General features: G+C 36.3%; 1 protein-coding gene across 15 annotated transcripts in view; it reads right to left on the reverse strand.

The window, feature by feature from the left end:
• Nucleotides 1-14,488, reverse strand: part of LOC148649414 (nck-associated protein 5-like) — a 263,578-nt gene that overhangs the window by 14,287 nt on the left and 234,803 nt on the right. For 13 of the 15 annotated variants that reach the window (XM_088606030.1, XM_088606032.1, XM_088606033.1 and 10 more), the window contains 4 exons: nt 8,825-9,142; nt 5,429-5,553; nt 2,634-2,757; nt 1,725-1,903 (listed from right to left, as the gene is read on the reverse strand). In XM_088606030.1, coding sequence (XP_088462156.1) covers nt 1,725-1,903; nt 2,634-2,757; nt 5,429-5,553; nt 8,825-9,142 — 746 coding nt within the window. Of the gene's footprint in view, nt 1-1,724; nt 1,904-2,633; nt 2,758-5,428; nt 5,554-8,824; nt 9,237-14,488 lie in introns of those variants that run through there. The other 2 variants (XM_088606041.1, XM_088606042.1) reach the window with 2 other exon arrangements.

Consider the following 14,488-nt stretch of genomic DNA (forward strand, 5'->3'; position numbering starts at 1 on the left):
CTGGCTTGAATACACTTGATTCTTTCCCTGACACATCATGTTTCTGTGGGGACTTGGATCAAAAGCACAGCAATGCTGGAGCTGCAGCACCTCCTACCCTAAAGCCTTATTAAAAGGCCCAAGCTAAAGTCATCACCTCAGTGGCATTCCTCTCTAAGGCTCCCATTTAATTGAACCTCATCCTCTTGCATGACACCTCTCTCTTTCTGACTACCTGTGAAGACACTGTTTTCAATCCCCCGAAAGAGATAGGTATATTTCGCTAGGCAGTTCAATCTAACAGAAAGTAAACTGGAATAAAAAAAAGCAAGAAAACAAAATCTAATTCACGTTCATTCCTAAAGTGATGACCGCAGGAATATTCCATTGACACTTTTTCTGCAAATCTTAACTACTCAATTAATTTATCTTTTATATGATTGGACTTACATGTACAGTTTTTTACACTATCTGTAGTATCTTTGTAATTGTCCCAAATCACCACAGCCTGATCTTTAGTAGAATACAGCTTTGACTGGATAAGGTGGGGGTGCAGTATTTCTTTTAGGTTATAGTACTGTGCCTGGACACAGAGGAGTTTTATTTTCATGGTCACTGACTCTCATTTGTCATTATGTAAAGTTAAACACTGATAGGTAAATCTCCCGTGACACTGAAAACAGGCACAGCAGCACATGGATCGAATGCAATTAAGTTGTTGTTTTTTTCCCAAAAAGTGAGAACAATTTTAATCCTCTTTTCTGCAGAAGTGTGGTTATTTTTTCTTAAACATGTTCAAAACACTGTAAAGGAACTACTGTATCATTTAGCAGAATACATTATTTAAAAAAATGTTATTTACTCTATGAGTTCTGATGGGTTAAAGTCCATTAACCCCACCAATGGCACACACAACAAACTTATTCAGCACACAACATTTCAGCAAATCAAAAAAGCAAGAGACAATACTTAAAGAGAATTCCGTGTAGATTTTAGTGACCTTTAATCCAATGAAACACTCAAATTCATGTGCGCTTTGTTTATGAACATAATGTAGACTGTGGAAACTTCAACAGACTTCCTTAAAATAAATCTGTCAAGTATTCAATGAATTAAACAAAATGACAACTGCACTCTTCTCCAAGAGCATAATGTCTTCTACTTTTATTGTTATTCCCATAAAACATTACTGACAGTCAAAGCCATCACTGTCAATTGCAATTTCCATATTCTAAGACAGTATCTGTGGGATGCCAAAGTAATTCACCATGTCCCGTCTAGCAGCCTAGACCTATGAGTTGTAGGTTATTGATGTTAATGATGAAGATTTGCCATTATTAGTTGAATTACATCCCATAAGCGGGCACTTCCAAGTCATGTACTGTAATGCATTTACACTATACAAGAGGGGAGGGAAGTGTTGATTGATGGGACAAATTCAGGCATTCTAGAAGAAATTAGTGTGTTGTTTCAGCCTTTCTCTGATGTTATCTAGTCATTATCAGGGAAAAACAAAGAAAAGAATAAGCCACATAACTTTAGAATGGCGCAGAAAGACTTGCTGAAACCCCGGTGTGTGTACTGGAGCTTGTAGAACAGTAATTAGTACAGCCGAACCTCAGTGGTGGGATTTTTCTTTTGTTTTTCAAAACAATAAGGAGCAAAATGAGCAAAAATAGAACTGCCAAGCAAGCATCACCACACAAATGCAGAGTTTCAGAGGGAAATCGGATCTTTATACTCACATATGGGTTGTCTTCGGCCATTGTGTCAGTGCTAGACTCCTTGTGCTCAAAGCTGTATTGTGGGACATCTTTGTGTCCTTCTTCCCCATAATGTGTGTAGACCTTGTGTTGGTAGAAGTCCATAATTGACATTGGGTTTCCAGCCACAATCTTCTTTACCACTTGCTCATCTTGGTCAACTGAGGAAAACAGTTTGCGTCATAATGGATTCTGTGTTTATTGTTGGAGAGGCAGTGTTAGAGTTACAATTGCTGACCTTTACAGCCAGCAGATTTTATTTGATTAATTTAGCTTCATAAGAAATGTCTAATTTACTGTTTTCATATTTCATATATGCCAGGTTTCTTTATCTTGAAGACAATGCTAGTTTCCAATACACAGTACATTACTGTATGTAATGTCAGGTACTGTGTTTTTTCACTTGCTATTAAATAACTGAACCCAGATTTACATTAGTCTTTATATAAATGTATGCACTATATGGAGATCAGGTTTTGGAAAAACGTTTTGTCTGCTTGGTTTTATCTTCTTTAAAATCAAAAGCAAGGATCACAAAGAGGGCACATCAGCTTAGTAAAGTGCCTGTTGTCATGACCTGGAGGCCAGGATCGTACATGTACCCATGGTAAGAACCTTATGTTAAACAAAGTGGATTTATTATGAATAGTATAGGGAAAACAAGGCAAAGTGGAAAATGCTAAACTATAACAAAACTACACCTCCTTTCAAATATGCATTAAGCACAACAGGTTAATGCATAAAACCACATCCAAAATTAAATAATGTAGAGCAAACTTTGAAATAACACAGGAAGAAGATACAAAGTGAAATGTTAGAATGTTAGAATGTTAGAATGATGAACAACTGTATAATCATAAGGTATTTCACATTAAATAGATCTTTTCTAACCTTGGTTGTGTTTCTTCATTTGGCCAACCAGTACATCAGGACCAGGCTCATGCAATTCGTATTCGGACTCCGTTTCGGTACCACTGCTGCTGCCTGAGTACGTACACACCCGTAGTACTCTGTCCTGCACAAGGAAGAAACAGCTTCTAGTTGAAAACACACACCATACTGTACCACAATAACCTAGGTTACGAAAGCATCCCTATTCTTCAATATTTCAGACATCGGCAAAATCTAGAGGCAATAAAGCCTCCTTCACTGGATAGCTTGGGTTTAGAATACAATCTAAATTAACTTCATACAGATGTAACCATTAATGATTCATTTTGTTATCAGAGAAACGCTTGGACTTCCGAGGAGAATGTGGCCCATTGAACTGAACTGCTTGTAAAAGAGATGATCCTTGTTCCCAGCGCAAAGCACGGGCTCAGGATACGCATACTGTAGCTGTTCAGGACACCTTTGGTTCGTTTGTCACTGCTTAGTTTTAAAACCAGAGGAAACCAAACAGTGCAGAAGAAAACTGGCTTTCAGTAAGAAAAAGAAACACTGTCCATGTAAACTTTTGAATATTTTATATACAAACCTAGTATAGTATATGTACTCAGATATACTCTGATATGATATACAGTACACACTTTTGTTATTACAGGTAAAATAAAATTTAAAATTTTAAATATAATGGTTAAGAACAGATTTTATTTTATACAGTACTTTTACTGTAATCTCAAAGCACTTAAAACTAGTGCAATTTTTATAATAATCTTTCATTTTCCACTTTATTTTTACTGTTGTTTCTGTTCATTGCCGTTGGATATTAGGAGTATTTTACAATTATACAGTTGTTAATTTGCTTACTTAGTTATGCTTTGGATCCGTTTTATTCGAGTGGATTGAGGTTCTACTCTAAAATCCATGCCATTTAGAGCAATTTGAAATACTGGCTTAATCATGTCATAAACTTACTTAAACAGTGCAGGCATTCTTTAAAAAAAACAAAATTACTATAATAACAAGTATTGCATTCATTTTTACTAGTCCTTTTGGAATTTAATTACATTTCAACCCTGCAACAAGTCCACTGTCACTTGAAAAACATACATCTTAAGCACTTCAGTTGGCTATTACGAAGATCAATACATGACACAGCTCTCTGAGAGCAGTAGGTCACAGATTTAAATTTTACTTCAGAAGCATCTTGGACAATTTCCAACCTCCAAGCGAGCTCCGGCATATTGCATGAAGTTGTGTTCAATGTCGGAGTTGAAGACCTCTGTAATTAATGCAAATGATAGATTCCCCATTGGTTAAGCAGGTGACTAAGAACCCTGATCTGTTCAGTAATAGTTAGACTGGACCCAGATCAAGGCAAACTAATTATTTTGAAGAGGTTTCTGGGTTTGAAATGGGGACAAAGGTGAGGTTGAGGAGTGCAAACATAACAAAAAGGCTGAAGCAAAGGTTTTCAAGCAGCCACACACTCACTGAGACCATTTTGTGCTGATGTGTATCTAGCTGTTCTTGAAGAACAGTTTGCGTTTCCCACAAGGTTACACAAGGTATCAGGGTTTGTCATGTACAGTACAGAATTCTTGGTGAAGAGCCTGACATTGGTTTTGAAGAGTTTGACCTCTGCTATTGTCAACAGAACCAGTTTCCCCTCAGACTCTTGGATTGCCATCGGTTGGTAGGAAAGGAGAAAACTCATTTCATAAAATTTTAAATTCTGTCGTGAAATTTCTTTATCAGAAGCCATAGTTTTAAAACTAAAAAAATCCTATACTTACATAGACATACATTATAATACTAATAATACTATCAGGTAACACTTAATTTTTACACAGAAAATATCAATCTATAATGTATAATGCTCTCATGCTCAGTTGTTTAAAGAATTATTTCCAACTTTGCATTATTTCCCAACTGCAATAAAGGCAATTATTTTACCTTGTCAGAGTAACAGTGTTTCAATGTATGCCAGAAAAAAATAAATCTTTCTTAATTTGGCTGTAAAAGATGTTTGCTAAATATGTGCTATCCCCTCTATTTTAAAGCAATACACGATTAAAGTTTTACCCTAGCTAACTAGCAGGTGAAAAGCTTGTACACACCTAATGAAAGGTCCAAAGTCTATAGACAAAGTCTGAATCACATTGCTCTGCACAATATGACATATTAATACTTATTTTTCCATTTCCTAGAGCGCCATAGGCTATCCCCGACAGGACACTAGTCCATCACAAGGCAAACACAGACACACTCACACCAGGACCAATTTTCCGAGAAGCCAATTAACCTACCATTATGTCTTTGGACTGTGGGAGGAAACTGGGGCACCCGCAGAACTCCATGGAGACAGTGCGCCCGGTTCAGAATTGAACCCAGTGCCCCAGCACTGCAAGGCAGCAGTGCGAACAACTGCAACACTGTGCTGCCTGACACATTAATATCAGTGCATACAGTACACTGAAGAGGGGTAAGAATCACAGAAAATGCTGCACACGGTCTACAATATCTCTGAAAACTTTCTTTTTAAAATGCATGGCTGATAGGCTTAAAAAGATGAAGTGTTATTAACAAACACCTACATGAAGCACATGCAGTCATTATCACTATAACTCTCCAACTTGTTACAAGAATAACAATTTTTTTTTATGAGATGCAGAGCTATGGACTGAGCCACAGGACCACAGATCTCGTTATGTACAGTATAAGCTTGGATTTCTGGGGCAAGGCAGAAGAGAAGAAGCCAAATAAAATGAGTGATAAAGTTAATTAACGGGTGTCATCCTTACCGTTTGTAGGTTGTTGTGTTCCTTGCTGTTCCTGCTCTTTTCTGTGTGTTTCTCATGGCCTTCTGGAATCCTGGCAGGGACAGTGATGTGCTCCTTCTCGCTTGGTCTCTGGGGCTTCATTATGCCTATGTTGGTGAAAAAGCAATTTAACCTGATGTTTATTTTCAACACATACAATGCTGAACACCCCAAGACAGATCACTTTACGCAGATGTTTTTATTCATTTGTGCACTTAATGTTGAATCCATTTGCTACTAGTCAGAGCTGAATGCACACTGTATCGTTCATTTGTTGATGTAGCACCTCATATGCCCTTGGCTTGCTAATACCCTTGAGTGTACCCAGCAGACAATAAATTAGCAGCTGACTGTAATTACATGTGATCTGCAAAATGGTAACACTGATGTGGAAAACTAAGTCTTTCTTTTGATGTCCAATTGCAACAGAGAACCGTTGTTCACAAGGCACATTACAATCAGATATTCTTTCTTGTACAGTTTTTGTTCATTTCCTTTTTTGTAAATGTTTTATATTTTCCTTCTACAAATCCACTACAAATGTTGTGTCTAATGAGACAAGCTTGTTTTTTATTATTTCGTGTTTGTGTTTCTACATTGACACCTTAAAATATTAGGAAATATTATTTTTGGCTGATTATTTTTGGCTGATTTTATTTTACTGTCCATCCACTATACTGTATGTCATTTGCAATGAGTCGCAACTACTGTTTCCACAGTACTCTTGCATGACTAGTCAATCTTGACAAATCCTATCATAAATTCTACTCTGGGTTCATACAATCTGGGCTCCCTAACATTCCCCCTTAGCTAAACTGACTTTCTCACTCCTCGCCCTGATCTGCTGTGTACAAGGGCTGCAGGTTCAGAATGGCGACTGGGTGTTACCCAGGTGGGGGCTGCACCTCAGTGGTGATGAAGTGGGTCCCCTCCTATAAATCTATAAATCTTTCTGGAAACCTTTGCAATGCAAAATGAATCATGCTAAATAAAGGCCATGCATTATTAGGGTTTTTAATGATTTCACTGACCTTCTCTTCCTGACATCACAGTCTTTCTCACAGACCTGTGAGTGTTACACTAGTGTTTGTATGTTTCCACACAAAGAGATCAAACAAAGTGTCACGTTGTTTCAGTCAGAACTGACTTCAATGTTTCAAATATCAATTTAGCAATTACTTACTAATCCCTTCCAAGTGCTGAGTCACATAATACATCGTGAACAGTAAACTCTTACTGTAGAGAACAGTCAGGAACTTTAGTGACTAAGCACCGTTCATAATCAAAGTGAAAAGCCCATAAGAAGCATTAGTCAACATCTTATTGCAAGGAATATCTGTCTGTAGCTTTTTTCTTTCTTTTTCAACTTCTGCATTCTGACAAGTTAATTAACAGTGTCTCTCCAGAAACAGCCGTGCAGTGGAAATTTGCATAAGATCAGGGTAGACTTTTCCTCTTATTCTCTACTTATGAGACAATCTGGTGCTGTAATGCTTTTGTTCAATTTGTTATAATGACAGTGTTTAATCATGGAGTCTACTCCATTGTATGCTGCAGAATTGAGGTCACACGTGATAATTCAAGCATGGACCATATAATCTGTATCTGTAATCACTCTCTCTTATGAATCTCTTGTCACTGTACCTTTAATTAGCTACCCAATTATTTTAAACTACTATTAGAAAGAACATTTCTTTCAGATGTATTTTTTTAACCTAACAAGCAGCAGGTGTCTTTGATGACTAACATATGTGGCTGTGTGGCTGTGTGTCTCATTGCATAATCCACTTAATACAATAAATGTTAAAGCACACATTAGCAGGTGTCAGGGCTCCTTCATTGGACTTGACATGGATCTAAGAGCTCTTCTTTTGAGCAGAGTAGGTGAAGGTCAGTTTAGAATTAAAAGACTGTAAAAGAGAATTATCTACAAACTGTGATGTCCTTGTCAGTGTCCCTGCTCAAATGTTTTTGAAGTTCATTAATAATCTGAGATTTGTTTTCTGTTCATTTAAGCTAAATTACATTCGTGGTTATTCTTTACACTGCTTCTGCCACTCCAGATTGTTCACATGAAATACACAAGGGATGGATAATGAACAAGACTTCAATGGCTGTTAAAAGATGAGAGACTGCCAAATGGCAGGCACAAGTAAATCAGGCACGCGTTGCAAAACTATGTAGTACTCCACATGCCTCCTGCATTTACAGCACATTAAATACACCTACAGTACAAGTCTCAAAACTGCGTCACAAAATGGATTGGCAATAATTATTCTTCTGTATTTTTAACTTTCATCCTCAAGACTTTATATTACGGACTTTGTACAATCCTTTAGGAGCTTTTATAATGTGTGGGATAAGGAATTGATTGTTACAGCTGAAGAAAACCCTAATCATTTAATGAATCACTTATATTTTCTTCACAGAGCATGTTTGACCCAGGCAGATTCTGTCACATGATACTGGTTTCTGTCCAGAGGGAGACAGGGGCAGCTTGGTACATGTTCTGATATTGTCCAGATGTGGGGCAGATTTGTAAACTATTGTAAACAAGGATATTTGTTGATCTCACCTGACCCTCTTGCTAAATGATAATGCCGTTGTTGGCCTTTTGCAGAAGCAGAATTAGATATTACTTTCTGCTCTCACCATATTCCCTCCTTTGGCTTCTGTTTTTTGGTGACATTATTTTTATGGAGCTCTGTTCTGCCGGAACCCATGGTGCCCAGTGTCACTTGTACAGTATGTGGGGTGAGGACATAGACTGGAGTGCTGCTGCTGTGGCACTCAAACCATTCTAGCATTGTGCTTCTATCACAGATGTCTAATTTTATCTTCAGGGGTCCTTTGGCCAAGGGGGGTGGTGAGGGAACGGCAGAGAGCATGGAGGTGAGGGTGAGTTTCACAGGTGAAGACTTAGTTAAGTAATTAAGTACTTGTTTTTTTCTGTTTTCAGGTAATTTAAAATGACTAAAACACTGGTTTACAAAAACGACTTAACAAAACTGCAGCAGAAATCAGTATGTACTGTATGTGCACACACTGCACATCAAAAATACAAAATGTGCCTAAAATCAACGCTAAATAAAAATCAGTTATTTGGACAAAATTTTTGGGATTGACAATTCACAACAAAAAAAAATCACTCAAGGTTATAGGAATTGGAAGAGGAGGCTGGCATATGGTTAAAATGGGATGTTTCATCCTATTTTAGTGGTAGTTCCACAGAGGTCTCTCGAAAGTTGTCCTGTACATCTTCCCACCTTTCACAGAATGTTAGAAGGAGTTGGTGGGTCAATACATGAGAATAATTCAGCGATCCATGCATGTAATCCGTACCACTGGGAACGGAAATTGGAGAAAGACGTTGCTTACCTGAGATGGTAGGAGTGGAAAGGTGCCTCTGTAATACGCATCTAGAAGGAGCCACAGTGGGGTCTGACAGGGACTGACCAATACTGCTTGGATCATCTTGACAGGTTTCGCAGTTTGAAGGCACTTCTCTTTCTAAGGTTGTGGCTTTTGGCAACGCAGCGAGGGCGTGGTGTTCCGTAGGTTCAGGGGAAACACTAAGCACTCTCTCGGGGTTGGATTCAGACTTGGGGAGGTGTCTTCCAGTCACCCTGTCGGCAGAATCGGGGAGGGGGAAAGTTCCTATCCCACTGTCCAGGGTTCTCATCTGGCAACTCGACCCTAAGGTACAGGAAAAGCATGTGATGGAGGGTGGAGATATAAAGGAATTGCTGGAGTTACAGGCAACGGAAGGGGTTATGGGAAAAAAGGGCATCTTGGGAAGGTAAAGCAAAAAAAAAACACAAAAAAAGAGCATTACTTACATCAAGTGTTAAAAAAGACAACAACAGGCAAATTGCATTTTTTGTATGAATGAATAAGTAATGTACTTTATAATAATATATAATTTACTGTATTAAACATGCAACAAATACTATTGATTCCAATACTCATACAATATACAGTATAGGTACTGTACATGTGTTTAAAGAAAATTATGTACCCTCTGAACCAAATTAAATTTAATAATTTCAGTACCAATTAAGAGACAAACTTTTTAAAATATTAATTACAGTAATAAGAAAAGTATTTCAGAATGGCAAATATAGAATTCGACATACAGTCGTGAGTTCTTTTTAAAATGTTAAGTCTATATAACAGATTTTTGCAACAGATGATTAAACTTTTGACCGTAGCATCATATTATTCACAATAATATCATATTATTCATCATCATAAAATTAGTTTACAAATTTCATATAGGCTGAATAACCTTTGTGGTTTTTAATGGTATGTAATCACATTACCAGGCAAATTTCACACATTTGGTCTCCAGCATAACTATGTGTGTCATTTTTTTCTTATTTTCTTCTCTTACCTCCTACTTAGTCATTATGTTGCTGTGAGAAATATTTCAACAGGTTTTGCAGTTGAAATGTTCAATATTCTGTGTAGTAATTTCAGAAGATTTATGCAACAGATGGCCAGATTTTTTTAGACTAGTGTTTGCAAAAGTCTTTCTCATAGCTAAACAGATGGATTGTTGTTCACTATGATCCAATTATGTGTTACTGTGAATAATGTTGGCTAATGAATCTTCACTAATTGCTGCATAATTAAGTTTATGCCCAGATTTGAAAAATACAGTACAAATACAAAACACCCTTACTAAAAATCAAAAATCTATTGAAAGTTATATGGCATTAAAGAGACCTTGCGGGAAACAGATTCTCTCCCCACACACTAGAATTCAACAAAATAAAATAAATTGTACTACAATTCTACTACTACATAAGCCTACAAGTAACTTTCTGGAATGGAACTATAATTCTACTAGTAATTAAAAGGGCTATTTGTTTACTTCTCTGTAAAAATGTTGTTTCCCAGTTGAGGGAAGAAGTTGAGTACCACAACACACCCGGGTACATTTTAAATAGAACATAGATCACATTTTCTTCTACTTCATGTGTAAGAAAGACACCTATTTAAGTTTTGTTTTACTCCTGTACTACTTCTGCTTCTGGTCATGAGATACCTGCCTACTTTCTTATCTCCAGTGGCTGAGATTTCCCTATCCTATTCCTGCTCTAAGGCCACATAGCTTACGTGTTTTTTATATCAGTCCCATTTACCCAGGACATAAACATATTTTGCTCCCGAGCGTTATAAAACTGCTATAGTATCTTAAGGATACAGAAGGTTTATTAGTGGAATAAAATGCTATGTCCATGCAGGCTAATGACAGTATTTTATTCTGATGCACACTGTTTTGCATAAATTCGTATATAGTGATTAACATAAATGTTCATATAGACTGATTGCACATCCTTGAAGAACATCCAACTTAGTTAATTAATTTCCCCTAAGCCCATTTCTGAATTTAACAGAGAAGTAGGCTTTTCTTTACTTGCTGTATAGGCTGGAAAGATGGTAAGTAATTAATTTTATCAACAAAAATCAACCTGCATGTTAAGCAGTTTATATTGATGTACTGTAAGTAAAGATTAAAAACACCCAACCTACTGTATACCACAGAATTAAATGTACAGTAACAGGGAAGAAAATGTAGGTACTGTAGGTTTGATGCATTGCTGTGATTTAAGACAAGACGAATTGCAATCAACTACAAAGCATTTAGACTAAGAATATTCTGTGATTCTGGTTTAGAAAATTAAATAATGAAATTGTTTGAAACCATGCTATTACAATGCACTGCAGACAAAACTGAAATTTGCGGTCTTTCTGTACAACTATAATTAGTTTAAAAATCTTAATATCAATAAATCTGCATGAATTTTACTGTGCACAATCAAAACTATAATTTATCCAGCTCCGCTAAGAATTCCAGAGGTAGAATACAGACAACATCTGCTTCTGTTCTGCCTCGATATTCTCTCGACTTAGGTCGTAAACCAGGAGATTTCTACAAATTTAATTTTCATTGCTTATAACTCACTCTGTTTTAAAGCCACCTTGGGCTTGTCATCTAAAAGTCATACTCCACTCCATACAGCATAAATTGTTGCAATGCAGTGTCATTTTCACAACAGATCGCTTGGGTTGTGCAGTGAATCAGAACTCAGAGATGCTGGACAAAAGTTAATTTTGAATGGAAGGACAATTTTTCATCGCAAAATTATAGTGTTAAAACACTTTTATTTCCATACTGTTCTTCCTGCTTTCTGAAAGGATTACAGCATGTTAACCATATGGCAGATTTCAAATAAGTATTTGAGGAACAGCTGGCGATAAAGAGGTGTCTCTCATTTAAGAACAAAATATAAAAAGTATGTAAAAAATCTTCAAAACCGTGAGTCACATACTGTATTCAATGAATGTTTAGATTGCTTAAGGCACCAAAATTCTCAAAAGGCTTAATTCCAAACTTGAACTTAACCTAAAATCAGCTAAAGAAAGTGCATGTAAAATCTGTTATGCACAGGATATAACAGATAATTTCATTGCACATGATGTTTTTTTTTTGTATGTTGCAAAGTATAAGTAAAAACAATTTGGAGATATATTGATTTATCACTATTTCTCAGATGGTATAAATGGACTATCTTCAAATCCAAAGCACAAGAATGTAGCAGGTAATGCTTTCTCCAGGCAGTGGTAACAGACTTCATCAAAAGAGATTGAAAATTGATTTAATTCTACTGTCTTCATGCTGACTGTGTTTCTGGGCCAAGTAACCCACATCTCTTTGATATAAAACCCTCAGGTGCTGTACTGTATGTCTTTATTAAGATGGCACAGAGAGGAGAAAGCAGCTATCACTCCTTCATCTGATCATGTAAAACGAACCAACAAATAAGTCATTGTTAAGATGATTGCTAAATCACTGCTCTGAAACATGTCAATGAGTTCATGAAGGAAATTCGGAGCCATGTATATTAGTTGCTTCCTTAACTATTGATGTTTTCCTGAAGAGCTAGGATTCCATTTACAGCAGTATATATTTTTATTATTTTTTTTAAATCACCAATTTCATGGCTTGTCAGCTACCTTCTCCATTTTAACGGAAAGCATTCCAAAACTGTATTATTAACATTTTCAATGCACAACAGATGTTACAAATGACTGAATATAATTATACCTGCTGTGGTACATCTGAATTCTGTTATGCTGAGATGCGTTGCAATGCTCAAAACTTCTTCATATAAAGTGTTTTGTATACAGATCTCAATAAAGGGTGCAGGAAAGGCTTGGCACTCCTGCCAAATTAGGAGAAAAATAAATTAAATCTGCCATACAAATCACAGTTCAGAGTGCTAAAAGTGGGAACTGCTTAAGTCTTTATAAAACATTTAATTCTACAGAAAAGCTCTGGATAAATGTGCTTAGCCAGCAGAAATTAATATTCAGTTGAAGTAATTAACATATAGAACAGATTAGGCTTTTATTTTTGGGCTCTGCTTCACTATATGTGGAAACAAATCTATTTCATTTTTATCCTTCTTGGAACCCAGCCAAAGTCCAAACAGTTTATTAAACTCCTTGTGAACTCCAGGCTGACAGCAGTACATGATGAACGAAGAATGAGCTCAAACTGTTATACAGCAGGTCCCCTTTGGGTGGGGGCAGGAGGGGGGCCATACCCACTCACATTGTGGAAATCACAGTCAAAGAGACAATACCTTGAATATTGCACGGCTCTCTTTTATTGAATGTTCAGCTTTCTTTTTTGCAATGCAAGTTTAACGGAGCAAGCACAATAACTCAATATGCTCTCACACATCTCTGAATCTCTGACAAAACAATGCGGCACCTGCTGTACAGTCGTTTTTATATTGGTGATAACTGTCCCACTAAGAAGCCACGTTTAGAACATTGTTTATGTTTTGAACGTGTATTTACATCAGCCACTATATGCATGCAAGTAAAGACAAAATTAAGAGATGACAGAAAAAAAGGGCACCTTTGAAAATGGACTTTTATTTGCTTGACTAAATTGTTGAATCATTAATCTACTCAATGTCATTAAAGACCCAAAACATCGGACAAGGGCAAGGCCATTCAATTACATGAAAATGATGAGTAAACAAAACAGTAGAGGATGCCGGTTTCCCAGCTTGTTTAAAAAATACTTAACACTTTAATTAGTTACCCACAAGGGGGATTATATCAATAAAGCCTTTTGGATTAGGCTATCCATACTGCCAGGTGAGAACCAACCATAACATGCTTTGCAAGGTAATAGTGTCATGGAGTCTTTGGAAAAAAAAACCATCAATAAATAAAATACTGCACATGTATTTCAAAAAGAAAATTAATTAACACAAACACTTATACATAATAATATCAGAAATAAATAAAAAATAAAATCAACTGGAAAAAAGAAGAAAAATAATGTTTCAATGACATATAAGTAATCTGAGGTATCTTCTTCAGAGTCCCCTGTCTAGGACAGCTATTTCGAGAATATGATGATTCAGTCTTAATTTATTGCCTTTGAAACGTGTCCACATCTACAATGACTTACTATAAGTATGCAGTCTTTCAATAATGTCATAAACAGAGTTCTCTTTCATTAGAGGAGACTTTAAATTTACTCTAGGATGATAATTGCATTTTAAATTGAAAACATTTCCAGCAGTTTTTTCATTATTACTTGGAATATATTCCGTTAAGGAGCTTTGGGAGTCATTTACTTTTACTACATTTGAGCTGGGATAATATCTAAATAATCTTATAACGAGAGGGTGTGTGGGTGCTGCAGAATTGCCAAATTAGTTTTAAGACTAATTAGATACAGTACTTCAGATAGGGGAGAACAAGGTTATGATTCAATGCTGAAGTCAGGAAAACACATGACACGTGACAACTATTCACCAAATCACTGTTTCAAAGCATTTATTTTAATCAAACAAAAGCTTCCTACATATGAGAATATACATAGTATAACTCAATGCTATTCAAATGACATAAAGCTTGAGCTGCATATGAAATCTGTATGTAGGATGTCCTGAGAAATGTTAAACATACAATATAAAAAAATAAGCTTTCGCTAAGATTTCAAACCTT

This window comes from Lepisosteus platostomus, chromosome 14, assembly GCF_059453375.1.
Source record: "Lepisosteus platostomus isolate fLepPlt1 chromosome 14, fLepPlt1.hap1, whole genome shotgun sequence".
Taxonomy (NCBI): Eukaryota; Metazoa; Chordata; class Actinopteri; order Semionotiformes; family Lepisosteidae; genus Lepisosteus; species Lepisosteus platostomus.